Genomic DNA, 23,527 nt, shown 5'->3' with positions numbered 1-23,527 from the left:
TTATTCTCTTTTTGCTTCCTTCCCTTCTCTAACGGTCTTATCCCTTCAATTGATTAAATTGGTTTCAATTTTTCTTCGTCTTATGCATGGATGTACGTGCGTAAATAAGCATGCTTAGTTTTCGCACAAATAAAAAACCCCTAACGCGGAACGATCAGGAAAGCGTTGCGGAGCTACAAGTGCGTCACCACTTGGCTAGTTGTTCTTTCGTTTCCAGAACAATGCGGTTACTCTATGCTCGGCGGAAATTGAAGATATGGAAAAATGGAAAAAAGAGAAAAAGGAAAGATGGAAAAGCGGCAAAAACCCAAACGAAAAACAAACTAATAATGACAATAGGGATCACTTCGAGAGCCTCGTTCGGGTGCCCGTCATTTTTATCTAATGAACAAAAACGTGCTGACTTGTTCAGGTAAAAATGTTAGAAAAAAAAAAAAAAAAAAAAAACGGATTAAATAAAAGCGGATTAACAAAAACGGATTGAAAAATTTTTTTTTTTTAATTTTTGAAGCGCGTGATTCCCCCAATTTTACAGGTTTAACCGAGCGGTTGTTCGGTTCACCCGAGCCCCGCGACGGAAATGAATTCGAAGCAGCTGCGGGATGTTTGTAGAATGGAAAAACGGACGCCCCGGGAGTCTTGGAAGTATCATCCACATCATATATATAATGCATGCCGCTCGTCCATAGGGACAGGACGCACTACCAGCAGCATAATTATATATGCATTCTGACTCTCGTGTGACATGCATTTATGTGCTTGAAGGAATGATAAAGTTTACATGATGATGTGCCGCTTTGCCTTTCCCCTATAAAATTATGTCCTGAGAAAAATGAAGCGCGCGCGAACTACAAGCATAGACGAGAGCACTCCGCCGATTTTCGCACAACTGAATTGAATGACAATTTTTTTTTTTTTGTAGAAGTATCTCCAACACGACTGGAAAAAGAAAAAAAAAAAATACGCACAACCCCATACCGTGGGGAATGCTCCAAGAGAAAAGAAAGGAAAAAACGTACCATTCATTAAGAATACATGTGACCCCCACGTCGGCAGGGCGGAAGAAATATAACCCATTTGGTAATATCGCCAAGTTGGTAACCCGCCGAATGGCTAGCTATTTCCTTTCATATTAAAAAAAAATAATAAATAAAATAATAATAAAATATATGAACAGGCAAGGTGAAAAAAATGGGAGTTTACAAAAAGAACAAAACGAAGCAGAACAACAACTTTATGGGGAGGAGCTTAATGCGGAACAAGTTGTTACAGAAGGAAATTTCGGACAACATTTTATACTCAAAGATAGGAAATGAGGAGACAAAGAAAGTGAGCAAACAGATTTCCGTTTTGGATAAAACTCCACTTGATGATTATTTGGATAATCAGCTAGTCATTAACAGCGTTGAGGTGAGCAGAGTGTTTATACAGAAGAATGAAATAAAGGAGAAGAAAAGTTTAAGAGATAGGAACAAGGGGAAAGATTTTTTGGAAATTCAGAACATCGTTCTGCCTATACCTGGCAGACCATTTCTTTTGAAGCACCAAGACAAGGTCAACATAATTCTCCACGAGAGGGAAAATGCGCCAGTGAAGAAGAAGAAGAAGAGGAAGAATGTGAAGAAGATTAGCTTCCTGATGAGTGGCAAGAGTCTCATACCGATTAATGTGCGAAGCCCGAAGGGGGAGTCTTCACGTAGGAAAAAGGTCCGTCCCGCGAGGAAGGCGCCGAACGGGGAGGTGGACGTGGATAACACAGGGACCGCCAACGTTGATGAGGAGAACGAACAGGAGGAAGAAGAAGTGATGGATACGTCTGAAAAGGAGGAAGATGATGAAGTAGAGGAAAGTGACGTAGAGGATGAAGAGGAAGACGAAGCAGATGGTGACGCCGAATCGGAGGAAGAGGAAGATCGTGACGACGACGGTGATGACGAGGAGGATGACGAAGAAGACGCGCTCGACCCCGCTGCGGAGGGGGAAGCCCCGCGGAACCTCCAATACATGCGAATGTACGAGGCGCTCGGGAAAAAGTACAAACGGCTGAACGTGCAGGAGGTGCTCAACAAGGAAACCGTGAACAAATATGAACTGGAGCATTTTGTCGAATGGAGGAAGTTGCTAAGCGTTGTCGAAGAGGAAGAAGGATATACAATCACACCATATGAAAAAAATATAGAATATTGGAAACAGCTATGGAGAGTAATAGAAAAAAGTCACGTCCTCTTTTACATCATAGATGCGAGAAATCCCATGTTTTTCTACTGCCAGGGGTTAGAGTATTACATTAGGAAGGTAGACCCCAGGAAGGAATTCTACGTCATTTTAAATAAGTCCGACTTTTTAAACTATGAGGAAAGGAAAGAATGGGCAGCCTTTTTTGAGAAGAAAAATGTGAAGTTTATTTTTTTTTCTGCTTTGAGGGAGTTGTACCACCAGAATAAGGTGATCATTCAGGATTTGCCCCTCCCTGTAGAGGTATACACGAATGGGATGTCCATTCCGGGGGGTACACAAGAAAAGAGGGAGGACATGTCATTGGCGGAAGGGTCGTCCACTTTAACAGAACGATTGCCTTCTGAGCATATGAATCTATCTACCACCATGACGTATGAGGAGAACAAAAAGGAAGCCGCCATCGATGTGGGGCACGGAAGTTTAACATACGAGGAAAGGAAAAATGACCAAACAGACATATTAAGCACAAACGAAATGGTTAGTTTAATTCAAAAAGTTAAGGAAGAGAAAAGAAGTGAATACCACGACATAGAAATAGGAGACTACAGTATCCCCAAGTTTATGGTAGGGTTTATTGGTTTTCCCAATGTAGGAAAAAGCTCTATTATAAATTCGCTAGTTGGGTTAAAAAAGGTCAGTGTAAGTAGACAGCCAGGGAAGACAAAACATTTTCAAACCATTCCGTTAAAGCGTCATGGGTTCTCTTTGTGTGATTGTCCCGGGTTGATCTTCCCATCTCTGGTGTTTAGTAAATACGACTTAATCCTTAATGGGGTTTTTTCTGTGGACCACTACAAGGGGAATCTAACCGACCTTGTGCAAATTCTGTGTAATATCATCCCTCATCAGTTGTGTGAGAAGTACAGAATTGATAAGAGACTCATTTGTGATATTCAGTTAGATGCAGAAAATGGGTTCGAAAAAAGAACCCATTTATATTTAGATGCAACTCAATTTTTAAGTGCGTTTTGTTCTTCTAGAAAGTACATCTCCGGGGGTAAAGGAGGACTCCTCAATCTTAACTTTGCCACTAGACTTATCATTCGGGACTTCATCACAGGGAAACTCCTCTACAATTTTATGCCCTCTTACTTAGCTTGCAATGCACACGTGTACCGTTCGGGCCCGTCCCCCGGGGAGCTGCTTGCCGCATCGGCAATGGTGGACCAGGATCACTTCTCTCAGGTAAGTCTCATGGGGTGTCTGTCGCCCGCCAAGGGGGTTACCCCACGTGCTGGTCATATGTATTGCAATTCACATGCCACGTTACATACCACGTTACATACAACTTGATTCATTGATCCACTCGTTGCTACATTTGTTTCCCCCCGCAGGACCCCCCCGAGCCCGAGGAAATCCTGACCACCAAGAGGAAGTTCCGTTACATGCAGAAGAAGCTGATCAGAGGAAAGAATGTGATGAAGCACGCCTCCTAGAAGCGTTGCCATTACTAACACGGGGAATATGGAAGTCCCATTTGGCGTGTTGTATGCACAGTGGTGAAGACCCCTCAGCACAGGTCACCGCTGATCCAACCTACACAAGTAGAACAATCATCAATGTGGCAAGAATAACTGGGTAGATAACGTGCAGGTGTCCTTCACTGTTGTTGTAATCCGTCTCTGAGTTTACATTTCCAGGGAAGTACTGCCCATTGTAGTCGAACATTAAAATTGGAGAGAAATCAGACGGGTCAGACGAATAAAGGTGTGATGATTTAGGAGTGCTCCCAACAGAGACTGTTCCAGTTGCAAGTGTTCCAGCTGCAACTGCTCCGGTTGCAAGTGCTCCTGCCGCAACTGCACCCGCTGCAACAGCAGCAGTGTTTCCTACTGCACCTCCTGTTGCGTGTGCGTTGTGGTGCTCCACAGGCCGTTCCGCTTTGCTGGCCGTCTTGCTACAGTAGAGCTGCAAAAAAGGGGGTGATTCGAAAAGAACAAACGTATGTAGATGCTGGTATGTGTAAAGAAGGTACGTGTGGGTGAGGTGACTTTGATGTGCAAACATATGTTTATGCCTTCACATATGCATGTCATCACATATGTGTGTCTGCCCACCTGCACGCACGAATTGAAGAGAACCTCCTCACAGTTACGACACGTTAAAATAACTTCGTAACCAGATCGGAAAAAGTGTAGAGGTTCCTTTTTTATGTATTTCATTTTAACGGGGACCTTGAGGGTCATTTCGACGAGGGACTGTTTCCGAAACATGTTTCCCTCCCACTTGAGCGCATTCTTGCATGTCTTCACGATGATGCTGTTGAAAAACGCTTCTATGTGTAGCTTTTGTTTTACGGGGATTATTTTCTTCTTCAGTTTGGTAAAGAGATTGACCACTTTGGATGTATTTCCCTCGAGTTTGCCCCCTTTGCTTCCTTTTCCCTTTTTACTGTGTTTGTCTTTGCCTTTTTTTCCTGCCCCGCTTTGACCATAGGTGCCCGTGGATTCTTCATCGTCTGATTCTTCGTTGTCGTCATCATCGTCATTGTTGTTGTTGTCATCGTTTCGTTTGGATCGGCCGAAGAATCTCCGTTTTTTTCCACTTGGACGTCGATTAGTGGGTGATTCATCCTCACTCTCTTCGTCGTCTCCGTCTCCACCCTGCAGTTGTTTATTTCCCCCTCTTCGTCTCTTCCATGAAAACCCCCACCTTTTTTTTTTCTTCCCCTGGGGTTGTTCATCCGTGTCTTCGTCCTCCCCTCCTGTATCATCCTCTGACTCTCCTTTTTTTTTAAAGACTCTTTTGAAAATCGACTTGAAAAACCCGTTTCTGGATTTGTAGTAGTTTCCCATGGAGTCTCCGTCCAGGTCCTCGTTCACCTGGTAGAAGGAGTATTCTTCGTTTGGTTTTGCACTGTTTGTATGTGCGTTTTTTGCCTGTGCGCTGTGCACCTCCACATAGGCGTACTTATTCACGGCGCCGTTCCCCCCGGACCGCTCGTCATCACTTTCGCTGTCGCTGTCACTGTCATTGTCCGTTTCTTCATCCTCGTCGTTTTCTTCCTCCTCCCCCGATTGGCTTCTCCGGTTTGTCTTCTGCCCTTCTGTCCCCTTCTGTCCATCCGACCCTGTAGCCATATTAGACGACGCTTTCCCCCTACTCACATCTACATAGATGTCGTTTTTGTCCTTTACAATTTGCAGCAGAACTTTGACGTAAAAAGTGGCCACTCCGTCTTCCCCCACGTGACATTTGTGCAACTTGTTTTTAAAATACTCCTCGTGTTTGTTCAGGTTTATTTTCAACCGTTTGTAGACGATCTTTTCTTTGGCGTTCCTGGACTGGATGAATGAATGACCCTTGGAGGGGGCGCCCTCAGCAGAGGTGGAACTGCCCGCAAATTCGAACCTTCCACTGTTATATCGACCCTCATTGGTGGGAAGCTGTATGTGCGTTTCTAACAAACTGGTAAAACCATCCTCCCCTTTGGGGGGCCTGGATTTACTATTCTTTTCCACCAACTGGTGTAACTCCCCTTTTCCATGCAAATGGTTAGTCGATTTTTGCAAAAATGACTCCGTATCCGAATCTGCGTCAAAATTGTTTCCTCCGTTGTTCTTCCCCTGGGAGGAGTTACCTCCTTCACTTCCACCACGTTTGTCTTTCGTGTCACTTGCTTCGTCCTCTTCCTCCGATTCGGCATCATCCTCTACGTCACTTTCCTCTCCTTCATCATCTAACTCCCCCTTGGCACGACTTTGGAGTTTCCCTTTATCTTCACCATCGTCCTCTTCTTCTAAACTACTGTCCCTTTTGTTACTCCCTGATTTTTTACCAGACATGGTTTCCTTACCACTGTCATTGGATGCGTCTTTGTTGTTTCCCTTACCTTTGCTTGATTTATCCACTGGGACGTTGAAATTGTCGTACGGGGTGGTTTGTGTGAAATCCTCTAGATGCGCTTCGTAGAGATTTTCGTACCCCTGGAGGGAGGAGTAGAAGCAGATGCTTGGGTTCTTCGCGTGGGTTCTTTTACATTTCTTGCAGATGAACCCGTTTAGACAATCTCCCGAATCGCCATGCGTGATATTTTTGTATGACGAGCATCCGGCTGACTGGCACGTTTGCATGTTTGGTCCCCCTCCAGCGGCTGCGTGAGGTAGGGCGTTCGTCAGGCCGCTAACCAAGCTACCGGTCAACCCCCCCATTAACCCCCCCGTTAACACCCCCACCAGTGCACTTCCTATGTTAACCGTTTTATCTGAACACACGAGGATGGCGTATGGAAGGAAGATGAAAGTGAAGACCCTCCTCTTTACGGTCCAGAACATGTTGTAGTCACGGCGGGGTCAATAGTTGGGAAGAAGCATGTGCTCGGCTAACGTATGTACGCATGGGAAACTGTACCTTTATGTGAATATACCCATGTGCTGATGCTTGCATGATTGCATGATTGCATGGTTGCATGGTTGCATGTTTGCATGGTTGCATGTTTGCATGGTTGCATGGTGGCTTATTTATAGAGGCCCCCCCAGGCACACACGACAAGATCTACACCTCTTAACGCGATGTTAAAAGTGTGCCTCCCATTTCTGCTAACGCCCAAGCATATTTCACCCCACGCAAGCATCGTATGCACACAGGGAAAAAGGACTGCTCGGTATTATACATTACTTTTCTACACAAACTTAGCCACTTCATCTGTAGGGGGATAAGTGGCAGGGTTTACTCTGAAGGGGCCTACAAAACGGTGCTCCAACCGTGGATGGAAAAACTAGGACATACACTGTTCACTGTTTGGTGAAGGGCAAGCGTCGTTTTTACCAAACAGTGTAGCAACTGCTAAAGTTTTATATAAACAGGTAGGAACGTGCCCCCTCTTAAGACAGATTAAGTCTAAAAAAAGAAACGTTGCGGAGGGAAGGAGTACACACATGTGGTACTGTCCCTGTATATTCCCAAATGGTTTAACATCCCCCCACGTATTACCCTTACACATGTGCGACAGTGCACCACAACCAACAAGTGTTAAAAAAAAAAAAAATGATGTGTCCACAGGAATGAACACACACATGCACGTGCACATGGAAGTGCATACGGCACATATATGAATTTTTCTGCTTCTTTTTCCCCCTTCATGTTATGGGGAAAAGGAAGAAAAAAAAACTACCGATAATTCATCCCATTGTGCACGCTCATACTATGCACCTCCGCTGCACCTGAAGGGAAAAAAAAAAAAAAAAAAAAAAAAAATATCCGTACCTGCTACCATTTTTGCAACGCTTTCACGGTGACATTAAATGATTATTTTTGAGAGGCTTATGTATCCACTGGGTAAATTATATATATATTTTTTTAATTGTTTAAATGTGCAACATGGGTCTGTTAGAAAAACTGCTTCGTCTGGACCGATGGGAGCCTGTCCACATGTGCGTGTGTGTGTATGCGGGGGGGTCAGGACTTATCACCTCAACGGGGTAAAAAGAAAAAAATAAAATAGAATACTTCCAATTGTGACCTGCAAATAATGTTAAGGCAGACGAGGGGGGTAGACCCATCGTAGGAAGAGCTCCCTTCCCCTTCCGCCCATGGGACATGACAACGTTGGACACAGAACTGCGTCAATCGTAAAAAGCGTGTTTAACGTTTCACCTTCCGCACATGCGAGTAGGTTAAAAACGGCGTTGTTAAAAAAAATAAAAAAAATAACAAGACAACCAAATGAGAAAAGGCACATTGTGGGGATGCAGATGACTACACAGGGAGGGACACGTGAACCACGCGGTAGTTAATTAAAACGAATTAGGGGGCACACGCCCGAAGGGAAACTAATTAACAGGTGCACAGCGTGAGGTACACTACAGAAAACAGAACAGTGGAATACTTTCACCATGAACAAAAAAAACAGAAACGAACGAAACGGTGTGAAGGGGTAACAACCCACGATTCGGACATATGGACACACCCGCAGAGGGAAACAAAAACAATTCGTTGAAAAGGCAACGTTTAATTATGTGGCGCGTAGAGTGGATTTTTTTTTTTTTTTTCTTCCCTTTTGGCTGTATGCATCCCCTGGAAAGGGAAGCGTCTGCATATGCACACACGTACATGTTGCATATACACGGATGGACGTTCCAACTGGGGGGACGATGCTAATAAGGGAAAAGAAATTGTACTTTACGGGTTGGAGGTAGACTGCTCACTGGACCGATCCACTTGTATGTCTGGCTCGCCTAGCAGAACTGCCCACAGAACGGTCAACAGAACGGTCAACAGAACGGTCAACAGGGTTTTCTCCCGTTCCTTCCACTTAGCATTAAAAAAAATAAAAAACGCACAACACAGCGCAATGACGCGCTCAACCCGCATAAAGCACAGGGAGGTTATTTGAATTTTCCATGCCAAACCTCCTGCTTCTTTTACTAACAAACGGAGAGAAACTCCCCCTTACTGCTTTCCATTTTGCACACACGAAACATCCTTACAGACGTGTCTACGTGTCCACATGGATGCACGTTTTTTTTTACCTGACCAGGTCAGGTGAATTCAACTCGGGTCAGCTTAACATTTCGACCCCTCATCATGAGGATTTCCAAAAAAGGGGATGAAAAAGTGCTCCCACGTTGACTCACTTTTTTAAATTCTTCTTTTCTGCAGTAGTTGCTGGTGAAACGTGAAAAGGTGAAAAAAGGGGTGAGCAATTTTGCTAACATGTTGTATGTGCATGAATAGCACCTTTTCGAAGGACTTTTTTTGGAGCGCTTCTCTTACCTGTGACGTCGTGGCAGTGGGCCCCGAAAAAGTCAACACGTCTGGCCATTGCACCTACGTCACTCCTTCGTTTCCTCCACTTTATCGTTTCCTTTCTCTGAGGTGGAAGGGGCTGCATTCTGGGGTGATCCAGTTTTACTGCCTCCACGTCAGACGCGCTTATTAAGTGGCTTCTCACCATTTTGTCTGCCTGTCTGTCTACACGCCCGACCATGTGTTCTCCCTTGATTACGTTCACAGTTTTGGCGTCGACCCTTCTCTCCCCCGTACTCCCTCCCTTATGATCGTTCCTTTTGGTTACACTGACGGAAGCAGTTGAGGTGACTGCTTTTCCTCTCTCATTGGGCCATTTGTGAAGCTTCCCTGCCGCGTCTCCGTTAGACGCCTTGGTTCTCTCCACTTGCACATCTCTCATCTCTTTATACTCATAATGGTCGATTCTTTTACCCGCTTTACCCTCACCAACTACCTCATAGTAATGTTTTTCATTTGGGTGTTTAGTTGCATTCCCGTTGTGCCTCTCTACAGGGCCCTCTCCTTTGTTGCTCTTCTTAGGTTGACGGTTGGCCGATTTGCTGTCGTGTATACTTTGTGTGCTCCTACTTTTGGGGGCACATTTTCCGTTGTGCGAGGTGATCCTCGTTGTGCCGTCCTCCATTTGGGGAGATGCGGTTGGTTGTGTCTTCCCCTTGTTGGTGCTCACCGTGGGGGGGAACATTTCCCCTTGTTGGTCTTCCTGAGGGGGATTTCCCCTTGATTCTACACTGGAGATGCCCCTACCGGAAGGCGTATCTGCCATTTTTCCTTCCCCCTCAAAGCTGCGCCCCCCAGGGTAATACTTCTTCCTGCGCATAATATCGTAGTAGACAATATTCCTGTAGAAGCTGACTCTGTACTTAGTACTGTCATCCACGGGGACGGTAATGATGTGTCTGCAGACGGGTTCATCGATGATTGAGTGAAACTGCTCCACGTACTTGTGTCGTAGAGCGTTCTCTGCGCTGATCCGTTTGGTAGGATTGAACTGTAGGAGTTGTTTCAGCAGGTCAAGTGCTTCAACGGAAGCTTTGGAAAAAATGTCTGAAAAATTTTTTCTCTTAATATCCACAAAGGAGGAAATAATAGTATCTGTGAAGGGGGACTTTATATCTTCCATGTCTTTTTTGGTTGGCTTGCCAATAAGTTGTATGATTTTTTCAAGTTGGTTCATCGTGGAGTTGCCTCTGAAGAGCGGTCTGCCAAGTAGAAGCTCCGCCATGATGCAGCCAAGAGACCACATATCCACCCCTTCCGTGTAGTTGGTACTTCCTAATAGAATTTCCGGGGCTCTATACCACCTGGTAGCTACGTAATCCGTTAAAACGGGAATTTTATTTTCACTCAGTTCTGTAGATATGCTTCTCGCTAAACCAAAATCTCCAACTTTTATATGGCACTCAGAATTTAGTAAAATGTTAGACGGTTTTATGTCTCTATGGAGTAGCATCCCTGAGTGAATATACTTTAGTGCCCTCAACAGCTGGTAAATAATATACCTTTTGTGTATTTCTTCCAACAGATCTGCTTTTATAACTTCGTGTAAGTCCGTCTCCATGTAATCGAAAACCAAATAAATGTCGTTGTCATTTTTTGCTTTTATTACATCCATCAGGGTGATGATATTATCGTGTCCATTCAGTTGGTATAGGAACATAATTTCTCTAAATGTCCTCTGTGCATCCGTAGAGTTTTGGAACGCACCGAAAATTTTTTTCACCGCCACAATTTTTCTGTTCCTTTTACACTTGGCTTTGTATACTATTCCGTAGGCTCCTTTTCCTATTTTTCGCACGATGTCATATTTTTTCAGTACACTTTCGTCTACCTGCTCGTCCTTACTCTGCTGTCCTTCCTTCTTCATCTTAAACGGAGTGGTAAAAAGGGGGTGTATCAGCAGAGCGGAAGACCGATTCGAGTGAAGAGGTTTTCCACCTCCCCCCTGTCCAGTTCGCCTAGCCAAAAATAAATGCGGAAACAAATTCCCGAGTGGGTTATAAACCTTTGGGAAATTTGTTGCGCGTTTCCCCTTTTGGCAGTTTATTCGGTCGAGAGGAGACTATTCCTCCTGTGTGCCCCCGTTGCGATACTGCGCAGAGCGAACCAACTTTCGACAACTATACACATGTGTGCACATGTGTGATTGTGTGTGTGCAAGTAGTAACATGTGGACGTAAATCAGGGGATTAAGCATATGCTCCCCTCCCCACTTGCTCGGCGTCCCCATGAAGTGGTACAGGAGGGGGCATCTCACCTTTCCCTCACCCTAATCCATCTGTGCAGGAGTACGTAAAATTTCCTACACGTATGGTGTTCGCTTGGTTGGCACCTTACAATTTTGCAAGAATTTTTTGTCCGCCAATTGGATGCCCCTTATGATGGAAAAAAAAAAAAAAAAAAAAAAAAAAAGGCGAACACGCCAAGTGGTGAGCTTAAAAAGGGGGGGGGTAAAAAATGCGACTTAGCGCGGTAGAGGGGACAGGCAACCGTGCTTACTGCCCTGTTGCATGGTTGCTGTGGTTAGGGGTTGGGGGGAGAATCACGTTCTGTTCCCCGAGCAACATAGCATACTAAGTGGACGGCGAGACGAATACGTGTGTGTTGTGTGTGTATGTGTGCAGGACGGCACGGGGGAAGGGAAGACCCATTCTGCGTGCATACTATGCACACGTGGCCACTACAACGATGAGCAATTTTGTTATCTTATCATGTTGCGCTGACGTCCTTTTGCGGGGTTTCTTTTTGCTACTTTTTCTTTTTTTTTGCTTTTCCTTTTTTCCGTGTGTTCCCCCTCTGCACATGGCGAAAGTGCCACCGACGCTTAAATTTTCCTCTCTTGGAAAAAGCTCACAGTGGGGAAGCCTTTGCAGTGCTTAACGGTATGATTGGATACGTACCATGTGCGTATGCCCGGTTCCCCTTTTTGCTGTAGCGTGGCTCTGCCTTTTTACCTGACCCGTTCAGGCAAAATGGACGAGGTAGCCAAAAAAAAAAAAAAAAAAAAAAAAAAAAATCACAAATAGGCCAATTTTACAGGTTTGCAATTTTGCAAAGTTACTAATTTGCCAATTTACCAATTTACAAATTTACAATTTTGCCATTTTGCGATGTACAGGTTTGCAGATTGAGAGACCCACAAATGGCTCGTTCTTCACCCCCGCATGCGGCGCGCGCGAAATTAACCACTCCGTGAGATTACTCCATTGTTGGAAAAGGGCGACACATTTTTCTTGATCTCCAAGTTGGTAGAGGAAGGAAAAGAAGGGGAATTCAATTCACTCGGTGTAGTTCTCATGTAGGCACACAAAACAAGCCATGTAATTTTTTTTTTTCCACGTGTAAACCTTTTAAAGGGAAACCCTCCCAATTTGGTGTGTCACTATAAAGGGTGTTTCTCCTTTCGCACTGCGCGTGTAACTCCTGCACATGTACCCACATCGCGCAGTGCGCTCATTTGAGGAGAAACAAAAACGAAAAGTGACTGCCCAAAGTACCTACACGTAAAAGAAGAAAAACCAAAATGATGAACATGATGAACATGATGAACATGAGGAGGGAAACGAAATTTATTCTGAAGCTGCGGAGGAGCATGGGGCACTGCCCATCCGTCATAACAAATGGGAGAGACAAGTGGACAACCCGTTCGGGAATGACGAACCGTCACGTCCTGACAAGTAAAAGGCACCTAAGCATCCACGAATATCTGTCAATAGATCTGTTGCGGAAGAATATGATCCCATGTGCACAAGGGTATGCAGCGAAAACTCCAGAGGAAGCAGAGGAAAAGGCACTGGAGCTGCAAAGCCTTTGTGGGGACGTGGACCTAGTGATCAAAGCACAGATACTGAGTGGAGGAAGAGGAGTAGGGTATTTTAAGGAGAACAATTTCGAAGGAGGTGTTCACATTTGTCGTAACAGTACAGAGGTTAAGGAAATAGCGTCGAAAATGTTAAATAACACATTGGTGACCAAGCAGACAGGAGAAGATGGAAAGAAGTGCAACACTGTTTTTATATGTGAGCGTTTTTACATAAGGAAGGAAAGGTATGTTGCTTTTCTATTGGACCGAAGTTCCGATGGGATACTCCTCCTAGGATCATCCATGGGAGGTTCCTCTATTGAAGAAATTAGTAAAAAGAATCCAGAGGCAATACATAAAATGAGCATAGATGTACAGAACGGGTTCAGTCATGGTCAGTCACGTGAATTTTGTGAAAAAATTGGGTTCAAAAATACCGAGTTGGATATCGCCACAGATGTAATAGCGAATTTGTACAAAATATTTAAGAGATACGATTGTACCTTGTTGGAGATAAATCCCTTCTCCGAGACGAACGACGGAAGAGTCCTCTGCTGTGACGCCAAACTGAATTTTGACGACAACGCGGAATACCGACAGAAGGAGATATTTCAGCAGAGAGATCTTTCCCAAGAAAATGCGGAAGAAATAGAGGCGAAGAAATTTAATTTAAATTATGTTTCCCTGGATGGGAACATTGCTTGCATGGTGAACGGGGCAGGCCTAGCCATGGCTACCTTAGACCTTATCGTACTACATAACGGTTCCCCTTCGAACTTTTTGGATGTTGGTGGAGGGGCCACGGAGGATGAAATTACAGAGGCCTTAAGAATTATAAACAAAAATGCCAAGGCCAAGGTATGCTTTATTAATATCCTGGGGGGAATCATGCGGTGTGACATTATTGCCAGGGGCATTATTAAGGCATTTAAGGATACAGGTTTTGCCAAGCCGCTTATTGTTAGGCTGGAGGGAACAAACCAGGATGAGGCAGAAGAGCTGCTCCGTCAGTCGGGCATTAAGTGCATTTTCTGCCAGGACATGAACCTCGCTGCGAAGAAGAGCGTGGCCATGGCGAGCATTATTGAGGCCGCCGGGCACGCCGACGTGCAGGTCGCCTTCACGTGAGGGGAACGTGCACTGCGAAGGAAACTGTATTGCTCAGTGGGGCACAATCCACGTGGTGCGTAACACGCTAGCATATACATAAATATATGTATTGTACGTATGTATGTATGTATTGTATGTATTTTTTTTTTTTTTTTTTTTTAAGCGCAAACGGGTAAATCGCGCAGGTCGCATATATTTATACCTTTCCCTCGGGGCGACTCCGCGGTGCCATATAGAGGGCGGCAAAAAATACCCTTGAGCCACCAATGGGGAAAACCACAATATAACGTAACGTATGTGCCCCTGTCACGGGTGCATAATACCTGTTTATAGCTAGTAGCATACGCGCTGCAATATACTACTTTGTGAGGTTTGTTTGGGGTAAAAACATACCCACCCAAATGGAGCTTGGTCCCATTCGTCGCCATGCATGGCGGGAACTGAATTTTTTTTTTTTTTTTTCCCTCCCCCGCCGCGGCATAAAGCAACATACATTGGTAAAACAATTCTGCCACTTGCGATGCACAAAAAAAAAAAAAAAAAAAAAATATTTTTATTTTAATATTTTATTATTTCTTTTTTCATGCCACTGTAATATTTTATGTTAGAACTTTTCCAAGTTGGTTCCCTATCCCCGCGCGTTACTGTTTCGGGTTGACCCTTCTTTAGCCTTAGCCCATTTGCGTTTCCCCTCGTTTAGCTGTTTTCCTACCGGCTTACCTTAGCCACATTTACCAATCGTGTATCCCAAAATGCCAAAAGTCGAGCTAACTGAGGAGGAAAAGCAGAACATTCAAAACAAGGACCTCCTCTTTAAGAGGTTTGTTGAGCCCGGAAGGCTGTGCCTCATCGAGTATGGCCCCTATGCGGGAAAGGTATGCTCCCCCACGTTTAGTTCGCGAAGCGGCCATTCGCATATGCCAAACATTGCACGCTCACCCATTTGCGCGATTATAGCGCCAATTGCTGCTCATTGGTCAATCATTTTTTTTTTTTTTTTTTTTTTTTTTCTCCCCCACCCAGCTCTGCTTCGTTGTGGATATCGTGACGCTGACCCGAGTCATCGTCGATGGAGCCTTCATCACAGGGTAATAAAAAATGGAGCTAATAGGATGGCCATCTGTTTGGCGACGTAGTACTTGTGGCCAACTGAGTGTGCATCTTGAGCGTGCCACATGGCTGTGCTTATTCTCATACACCCAACCTTCTTCCCGTGCAGCGTGCCCCGAATGGTCATACCCCTGAAGAGGCTGAAACTGCTGAAGGAAAGAATAAAAATCAACAAAAATTGCAAAACGGGATTCCTCCACAAGACCATAAAAAGCACCAACATTCTAGGAGAGTTTAAAAAGTCAAACTTGGGAAAAAAATTGACGATTAAGAAGAAGAGAGATTTGGCCACCGACTATGAACGCTTCCAGATATATCACGCCAAGAGGGAACTGAAAAAGAAGATGAATTTGCTGAAGAGCAAGAAGGACAGCAGCAATAAGGGAGACAAGAAGAAGGCCAAGAAGGTTAAGAAGGCGTTGAAGAAGTAAGTACAAAGTAAAGAGATAAGGTGGGTGGGCCAACCCCACCTATGTCCTCTCTTAGGCGACGCCGCTTACTCCTCCCATGTCCATTTTCTTTTTTTTATCTGCAAACTATTTTTCACCGTGGCGCTATTTACAAACGTGAAGGAAAAAGCTTAATTGTCCCGCGCGCTTGTATCTGCGCAAATAGAAACTGTAGCTTTTATGACACCCAGGTTTCTTCCTGGGACGTTTTAAAAATATTTTTACGCAAATGTTTCAACCTGCGTAGTGTACAGGGGGGGCTGGAGGCTTCCCCGACGGACGCAGCAGGGCAGAGCGAATTAACACGCGGTTATCACTATGGTCAGTTTGGTCATTTTCGTCAATTTGGTTAAATTGGTTAATTTGTTTTTTTCGCACGCCTCATGCCTTCTGCATGGTATGGACACTCCCGTGGACGGCGCACTTGTGAACCTCTCATTGGTTGGTAGTTGTGCCGTCCACGTGTGGCAATCACCAAATGGGAGAGGCTCCCGGTAGCTGATTTGCCAAAACGGAGTAAAGAAAAGAAAAAATAAAATAAAACAATATCTTAGCAGTAAAAGAAAAACATCAAAGGTCTCGCTATACGCACCTCCCGTTTATTATATTTTTTTTTTTTTTCTGTCCAATGGGGGAGGGACATACATTGTTTAGTTGGAAGTAGAAATAATGTCCCCCTTTGTTGGGGAAGCGACAAAAAAAAAAAAAAAAAAATTGCAGTCAGATCGGCACATGTGCGTGCAAGGATGAGCACACGATCATTTCCACATGGACATTTCTACACGGGCGAAAAAGGTTGAAACGGCGAAGGGGCATACCCACGTATGCGGAACCTCCCGGTGGAACATCCTCAAATGAGTGACTACAAGCCGGTGCGGCCTTGTGGAGGTTAACCAGACGACTTCATTGCCCACGCATAGGTACACACTGGACTGCATGCCACGTGGACAGATAACCACACACTTAGGACATGCACTGGGGGGGAGGGAAAAAAAAAAAAAATAATAAATAAATGAATAAATAAATAAACCAATGAGTGCACCCCCTAACTCTTTCTACATTTGGCACTTTAGCAATTTCGCAACGCAGTTCATAAAAAGAAGAAAAAAAAAAAAAAAGCCAGGCACAAGGGGTGTGTATTACCAAAGGGGAAAATAAATTTCCTACATTGAAGGTGCTTCCCTGCGTCTGTCCCTTTTTCTTTCCTAAACGAAACAGTAGGGCTCCAATGTCAAGTTGAGGTAGTACACACTTTTGAGGGGTCTTATAAAACGGACAGCGTAGCGCAGACGTGTCACGGCGAAGGAGGGGAAAAGCATAACTCCATAAATCGCCTGACCAAGGTCAGGTTAAAATGAATTTGCGCGGTCGCTGTGAAAAAAAAAAAAAAAAAAATGCGCAGAAAAAAATAACGCACACAAGAGCATACACCAATACGTACATACGTGCATACATAACCTACACCGCTCATGTCCAAACAATTCCCCCCAGGACGTGCAAATCCCCCAGCGTAACGCGGGCGTGTTTCCCACTAAGGGGTGATGAGACACACGGATTGTTGCCAACCCGTGACTTTACACCCGCCTCAAGTGTAGGCGCTCAGCAGCGTGGTGACATAGCAACGTCTTGACGTAGTAGCGTGGCAGAGCTTCCTTGGTGAAAACTTGCTTCCCATGAACCACACTGACGCGGCGAGCAGGGGGGAGTACGAGGCCCTGGTGGAAGGGGTAGACCCGATGGGCAGTAGAAGAATAGACGCACACGAGTTGAGCAACATTTACGGAAATGACATCACGTCTGGCAGGGTAAACATGGGGGAAAGCCCAACTGAGCAAGTACCACTAGGCACGCCCCTAACATACATGGTTGGAAATGGAGGCGAACATATTGTAGGAAGTCATCTGGAAGGACGTCACACAAAATATGACCACGCTCAGGGGAGTAGAAGAACGCACACAGATCATAAATACACTGCGTACTTTTTTGCCTACATGTTAGTCCTCTCCATCTGTATGATTTGTTACCTCTACCATGGAGACTATGCGCGCATTTTATATGGGACCAACTACAATGGGAAAATCTGTGGAAAGGATATGAAGAAGCACTCATATTTGTACTTTCCCTTGTCTCCTAAATTGTCCAAAATGGAAATACTGAGCAAATATGGGAAGTGTTTGGAGTCTTGTCCCACATCGGATGAGGCGAATAAAATGAAGAAGGAAAAAGATGGAGAAAGGACAAACCGTAGTGACAATGCAGAGATGAAAGAAAAGGCACCTTATCTTGATAACCCTCTTTTTAACACGTCATCCTCATCGTACACTTCCCTTTTTGTAAAAAAAAAACCAAAACAAATTATAGACAAACAGGGAAACAAAGCAACCAACGTGGTATACAGCGATTACACAAAAAGTACCAACAACAATTTGTACGTAGAATATTCTCTGATTTCCCCCTATTATGATACGATTAATATTATGAACATATGCTATCCATTGGATAAGGGGTTACGAGAGAAGGTGGTAAATGTAATATTTACAGATAGGTACAAGGTGTTTGTTAATTTATTTTCCTTTAACAATTCGTTCGTTTATATATTTGTTTTTATTGTTCTTTCTCTTTTTTTGTGTGTTCTTTACTTGTGTTGTATGTATTACTTGTCTTCCCTCAGTCTACATTTAGCGCTGTTTCTTTTCAGCTTTTCCATGTTATTTTATCCAGTATACTTTATTCACAAGCATTTGTTTCTCCTGTTTCATCCCATTAAGGGAGCCTTTTTTTCGTATCACTACTTAGTGTCAATTTTTGTGTGCTTTGGTTTGCTAGCTCATGGAGTTATCTTCCTCTTCGTCTTGTACTTGTACAGAAATACATATAAGTACACACACAGGTTAATTACCATCACTTTGGACTTCGTCAGTAGTATGTCCAATTTGCTTTACTCGCCTTGCATCGTTTCGGCGGCTTCGCTTGCCTGGTTTTTTCTCTGGATGTATGGATACATTTATGTGATGACTGCCGGGACGCTTCACGAGCAGAGGGTAATATTTTCCTCGGGTTGAAATTTGAATGTTACATTTTTGCCTGAACGGGTCATACAGCTAGCTAGCTAGCTATTTTTTTTTTTTTTTTTATGAACATTATTGCCCGTTCAGGTGAAAAGAAGCACCGCTGCGTTGTTGTCCCGCACATGAAACGGCAACCTGTGTGCAAGACACAATGCACAATACACATATACACAATGCGCACGTTGCCCTTTTTCTTGCAGCTAAACTTGGAACTGGACTCGAATGGAAACAGCGAGATTGTATCCCTGCAGAAGGTCTTCCACTACTTCAGGAGCTCGTATATCTTTTCCATGTAAGGCGTATCCAGCGGAGGATGGATCTTCGGTGCGGACACCGTAATGCACATATATACAGATTGCCGCAACTTATATATATATGTATATATGTGTATATGTGTATATATGCCCCCTCCACACCCACAAACCGTACCGACGCGCACCGCAGATTCTGGATATACACCTACTTCTTCGTGTGTGAAATCCTGCAGTCCCTCAACCAGTTCACCATAAGTTATTTAGGTAGCGAAGGAATGTCGATCAAACCAGGCGTGAGGAACGCTTTTCGAATTTTAAAAAACGCTTCAGCGCGTGTGCAATAACATAACACCTGTGTACATGTGAACCTTTACAGGGGCCGTCTGGTACTTCTGTGACAAGGATAGCGTCAACTACAAGCTCAGCGCCCAAGCGACTATGAGTAATTCTACCCTTTGCAATTGGGTTCCAACGAGCCAACCGAAAGCGGAGCAGACCAGTCCGACGCAGATATGCGTGTAAAAGTTTGGTACCCTCACAACGCCCCCCTTCCCCCCTGCAGAGACAATACTGAATTACCACTTGGGCAGTTTGATCCTATCGAGCTTTATCAACCTATGGACAAAGTACCTGCGTGTGCTGTTCTTTTGGGCGAACAGCACTCTGTCCCTTCCCTTCTTCGATAGCGAGTCGATTTACAAGTTGAAGGAGCGGTTCGGTATGCACACCCATGCGTGAATACGCACAAATCGGGATGCACCCATGTCTGGCCGCACAGCGTTACCGCACAACGCACGTATGTGAAACAATGCCCTCCACCCCGCACTGCAGCTCTCTTCTTAAGACCCATTTCGCATTTAATTGACACGCACACGATGGCTGCATATTGCGAGGTAAGTCAGATCGTCACACAGGAAAAACATAACTACGGGGATGGAAGCACAGCAGAGAAGGCTTCCCCCCCCTAAGTACACTTCCCAATATAGTGTATTGCAAATTCGACCTGCACGAGACCATCGTCTTAGCTCATATCTGCTCGTCCCACGATTGGGGTCTTCCTCTCTTCGCAGATTTCCATGACGTCGTACCCATACCGACTCGCCTGCAGCACGTCGTCCAAAAAGTTAATAAACTCGACTTCGCCAGCGGCATCCTTGCATGGGGTAGGTGGAACGGGTCTCAAGGGGGACGGGAAAATAAGACTGTCATTATAATGTACACATGCAATTGCGTTTTTTTTTTTTTTGGCCCCCCCGCAGATAACCTACATTGTTAACATCCTATTCCCGTGTCTGACAACCCTAGGGGTGACATTTCTCTCATTCACCGTAAAACGAGAAAGATATAAAGATAGATAGATGGAACGAAGGACGGCGTTCCAATTCACGTCAGTCAACGGAGCAACAAGTTGGACGTTACCGCAGGAGTGACGACCTGTTCCACCACTGTTCCGACTTCCCCTCCTTTCCTGGCCCCCTTTCCAGATTTTCAACAACTTTGACCGATACGGCAATTTGCTCTCCCCCAGTTTTGTCCCCAACCCGTTTTTTGCGGCACTCGTAAGTGGATGCGCGTACATACATGTGTGTGTGCATGTGTCTGTACTATGCACCTCCATACGAGTTGCTAACCATGGATTGTTTCTCCCCCCCGCAGACGATTGGAGTGCTGTGCGGGATGATAACCTCCCACTTCATCACCACGGTGTCTACCCTCACGGATACCATCCTCTACTGCTTTATATGCGAGTGCTACCAGAAGCAGATGATCGATGAGAACCCACTGAGGACAGTATTCACTCCGCCCCTCTTGAAGGAGTTAATTCTGGAGATATATCAAGAGTATAGCGCTCGTCCGTGAATTTTTTTTTTTTTTTTTTTCTGTGCGCGATCATCACAGGGAATCATCCATCGTGAAGTTTATGTTTTCCAATGTGTTAGATACTCCCCCCTTAGCTGTCAATTTTTTTTTGGTGCCTTTCGGTGTGCATGCAAGTGGGTCTGTAGGAAGGAACGAAATGAGGAGGGGATCCACCAACTGCTTCCCCAAATGAGTGGCCCACCTTGTTACAGTGATTAAACCAGTTGGGTTAAAGGAAAACACGCGGAATGGATCAATGAGGTAGGAGAAAAAATGTCCCCCCCTGGTCAACCTTTTCCATAAAGGTTAATAAATTTTTACACACATCAGTGCGTTGAAGCGGTGCAGCTATCACATCGCTTTTGGTAGGCATGCAGTGGAAGGGGGAGAGACCTACCCACTGCGTGTGTTGTCTGCCAATCCGGGGACGGCAGATGAGCCATTTAAAAAAAGGGGGAAAAAATAAAATGGCCAGGATAAAACAAAAAAGAGAAATGCAAAAATGAGCAACACAAAAAATAAGTTACGCAAAACAAGAAGCTCCTCGCATCAAGGACATGACCCTCAGGTAACGCACTAAATAAAACATACCCCACCACAGCTACCCCCCTGAATAGGTGTAGTTAAAAAAAACGGGGAACAAAATGATCAGGGCGACAACAAGGAGGAAGACGCTGAAGTAGAAAATTTTCCTCTTCACAAGAGCATTGTACCGTTTGGCGGCAACAATATTATGCAGCGCATCATCCGTGTAGTCCTTCACTTGGTACACATTATTTTCTATGCTGTTAATATAGTTGGTCCTTTTTTTTACGACATAAGCTAGCTCGATGTAGAGGTCATTGAGTGTAGAGATGTTCTTCTCAAGCATCTTCAATTCTTTGTATTTTTTTTTCATTTTTTGTATATTAACTGTATCCGTATTTTCTGGGTGTAGATGATCCCCCAAGTTGCCGTAGTTGTTTTTTTTTTGTAAATTAAAAAACTGTTCTATGTCATCCAAGTCGGTTCTTGCTCTTCCTCCTTTGGATGCTTTTCCCTGTGAGGTACTGTTGTTGCTGCTCCGTCGCCTTTTACCGACGTCTTCCCCGTCAGTGGCGCTCACGCTGGGACAAATCAGCCTGTACTGCTTGAGCAAATTTGCATTCACGTGTTCATAATAATGGTGACAGACATTCTTATATTTGTTAATGCACGTTTTGTATTTTTGCACCACGTCAATAAAAATGTTTGTGCGAAGTTTTATTTCGCTCAGGAGGTTACTACTTGCCTCGAATTGTTTGTTCTCCTCGTTTAAGAGAAAAATTTTTGTCATCACTTGGGAGACAATCTCTTCCGTATGTGATATGGTTGCGTTTATTTTCCCGTTCAGTTCTTCCGTGTCGTATATGTTGAAGTCTATTTTTTGTTTCCATGAATTTATTTTGTCTATGTTTTTATATATGCATGAGATGTGTGTGTTGATTTGGTTAACGGTGAGGAGGTAGGAGTTGAACGTGTTGGGTTGTTGGCACAGGGGGGTGCGTTCATCGACTGGGGGATCCTGCCGAGCGTCTGCACATATCTGCGTGGCTTGCGGGCTAACTTGGTTGATACCCTGCTCGATATCCCCCAAATGGGTCTTCTCCTCGTCTAGGTTCCTATCCCCACTCATCCTCCTCCGTTCACTAATTATCCGACTGAACAGACTAGCCTTCTGCACGCTCATGTCCTCATCCACGGAGCAGACTGTGGAAGAGTCCCACGCGCTACTCGGCGGGGCGTCCTCAGTGGAGGGAGGAACAGTCCCCATCGGTGGGTCACCTCCCAATTGGTGCTTCTTCCTCCCGTGATGCTTCTCCCCCCCGTGACGATTCTTCCCCCTGTCAGGTTTCTTACCCCCGCTCAGCTTCGTTTGGCTATCATCCTGAAGGTCCTCCCCCTGTTGGGTCGGCAACTTTTCCCCCCGCTTTTTCTCGCTCAACGAAATTATCTCATTAAGTATGTCCTCCATGGTGCCATCCACTTGCGGGGTGAACACTCAGTCGTTCAACAGGGAAACCTCTCTATGTCAGTACGGCAAATGTGAGAGAAATTTGTTGCCTTACCTGCCCACTGGAACGGCGCGTGTGGCTCTGCCAATCTGGTGCCAGCAGAGTCCCCTTCCCCCTCTTTCTCCCTTTGCCCTATCGCATGAAGAAGGAAGTCCCTCCTGTGCGTTTAACACACGTATAAGGGGAAAAACAAATATACGAACGGTCAAGTGGGGTGTGCGAAATGGCGACAATTAAATGGGGAGCCTTCGTACCGAGCCCGTGATGCGAACTGCCTCAGGTCAACCGTGAGGGCCGCTCCAACATGGGGTGTATCACACCTCGCCAAGCAGGATAAGAACTTAACACAAATATGAAATGGAGGTAAAAAAAAAAAAAAAAAAAAAAAAAAAACTTCCTTTTTTTTTAAAATAAATAGCCCTGTGGTCACCCCACCTCTGGCGCCATAATTATAAGTGTTAAATATGCTTAAAGATCATTTCGTAAGAGGCTCAACTGATTTAGCTAGTGCAAATATCAGTGAAGTGCCTTATATGGAGGTATCACAAGGGAAGGGCGTAACTTGTACGGTTAAGCGACGCGAGGGTGTATGCCTGTTGGCACCTACACGCGTAGAGGCATGTACGACGACTTGGGGTTTTCCTTCCCCTGCCAATTCGAAGTGAAAGGAAAAAAAAAAAAGTTAAGGAAGGGGAAGCCAGGCATCACCGTATCACAGTGTGGAATGTTACTCATTTGGAGTATGCCTTTTTTTTTTTTCTCCTTTTTGGAAACTCGCCCTGTTGGCTACTTCCGACTTGTGCACTTGCTAATTCGCTCTTGGTTGTTACTTCTATTCAAGAAGGGTGTACGTGCG

The 23,527-nt window shown here is 44.8% G+C and overlaps 7 protein-coding genes across 7 annotated transcripts; 4 read left to right on the top strand and 3 right to left on the bottom strand.

Moving 5' to 3' along the window:
• Positions 1-1,191: 1,191 nt before the first annotated feature.
• On the top strand, positions 1,192-3,674 carry PCOAH_00048290 (GTPase; the record flags this gene model as incomplete). The annotated part of the gene is made up of 2 exons (XM_020061612.1): positions 1,192-3,423; positions 3,573-3,674. 2 exons carry the CDS (start codon positions 1,192-1,194, stop codon positions 3,672-3,674), a joined length of 2,334 nt encoding a protein of 777 aa, XP_019917292.1.
• A 100-nt stretch (positions 3,675-3,774) lies between these two features.
• On the bottom strand, positions 3,775-6,512 carry PCOAH_00048280 (Uncharacterized protein; the record flags this gene model as incomplete). Its single annotated transcript, XM_020061611.1, has 2 exons — positions 3,775-4,146; positions 4,296-6,512. The coding sequence occupies 2 exons, from the start codon at positions 6,510-6,512 to the stop codon at positions 3,775-3,777; spliced, it is 2,589 nt and encodes an 862-aa protein (XP_019917191.1).
• A 2,297-nt stretch (positions 6,513-8,809) lies between these two features.
• On the bottom strand, positions 8,810-10,852 carry PCOAH_00048270 (Mitogen-activated protein kinase; the record flags this gene model as incomplete). Its single annotated transcript, XM_020061610.1, has 2 exons — positions 8,810-8,844; positions 8,953-10,852. The coding sequence occupies 2 exons, from the start codon at positions 10,850-10,852 to the stop codon at positions 8,810-8,812; spliced, it is 1,935 nt and encodes a 644-aa protein (XP_019917302.1).
• A 1,656-nt stretch (positions 10,853-12,508) lies between these two features.
• On the top strand, positions 12,509-13,915 carry PCOAH_00048260 (ATP-specific succinyl-CoA synthetase beta subunit; the record flags this gene model as incomplete). The annotated part of the gene is made up of 1 exon (XM_020061609.1): positions 12,509-13,915. The coding sequence occupies one exon, from the start codon at positions 12,509-12,511 to the stop codon at positions 13,913-13,915; it is 1,407 nt and encodes a 468-aa protein (XP_019917198.1).
• A 466-nt stretch (positions 13,916-14,381) lies between these two features.
• PCOAH_00048250 (Ribosomal protein L14) lies at positions 14,382-15,518 on the top strand (the record flags this gene model as incomplete). Its single annotated transcript, XM_020061608.1, has 3 exons — positions 14,382-14,772; positions 14,921-14,985; positions 15,117-15,518. The coding sequence occupies 3 exons, from the start codon at positions 14,650-14,652 to the stop codon at positions 15,436-15,438; spliced, it is 510 nt and encodes a 169-aa protein (XP_019917140.1).
• A 1,611-nt stretch (positions 15,519-17,129) lies between these two features.
• On the top strand, positions 17,130-20,638 carry PCOAH_00048240 (Uncharacterized protein; the record flags this gene model as incomplete). Its single annotated transcript, XM_020061607.1, has 10 exons — positions 17,130-18,497; positions 18,725-18,816; positions 18,969-19,042; positions 19,155-19,220; positions 19,341-19,496; positions 19,610-19,671; positions 19,849-19,941; positions 20,038-20,106; positions 20,263-20,337; positions 20,435-20,638. The coding sequence occupies 10 exons, from the start codon at positions 17,130-17,132 to the stop codon at positions 20,636-20,638; spliced, it is 2,259 nt and encodes a 752-aa protein (XP_019917404.1).
• Positions 20,639-21,239: 601 nt separating this feature from the next.
• PCOAH_00048230 (Uncharacterized protein) lies at positions 21,240-22,631 on the bottom strand (the record flags this gene model as incomplete). Its single annotated transcript, XM_020061606.1, has 1 exon — positions 21,240-22,631. The coding sequence occupies one exon, from the start codon at positions 22,629-22,631 to the stop codon at positions 21,240-21,242; it is 1,392 nt and encodes a 463-aa protein (XP_019917348.1).
• Between the last annotated feature and the right edge of the window lie 896 nt (positions 22,632-23,527).

This window comes from Plasmodium coatneyi, chromosome 13 (assembly GCF_001680005.1).
Source record: "Plasmodium coatneyi strain Hackeri chromosome 13, complete sequence".
NCBI classification, from domain to species: Eukaryota; Apicomplexa; class Aconoidasida; order Haemosporida; family Plasmodiidae; genus Plasmodium; species Plasmodium coatneyi.
This window is presented reverse-complemented; position numbering and strand designations above follow the sequence as displayed.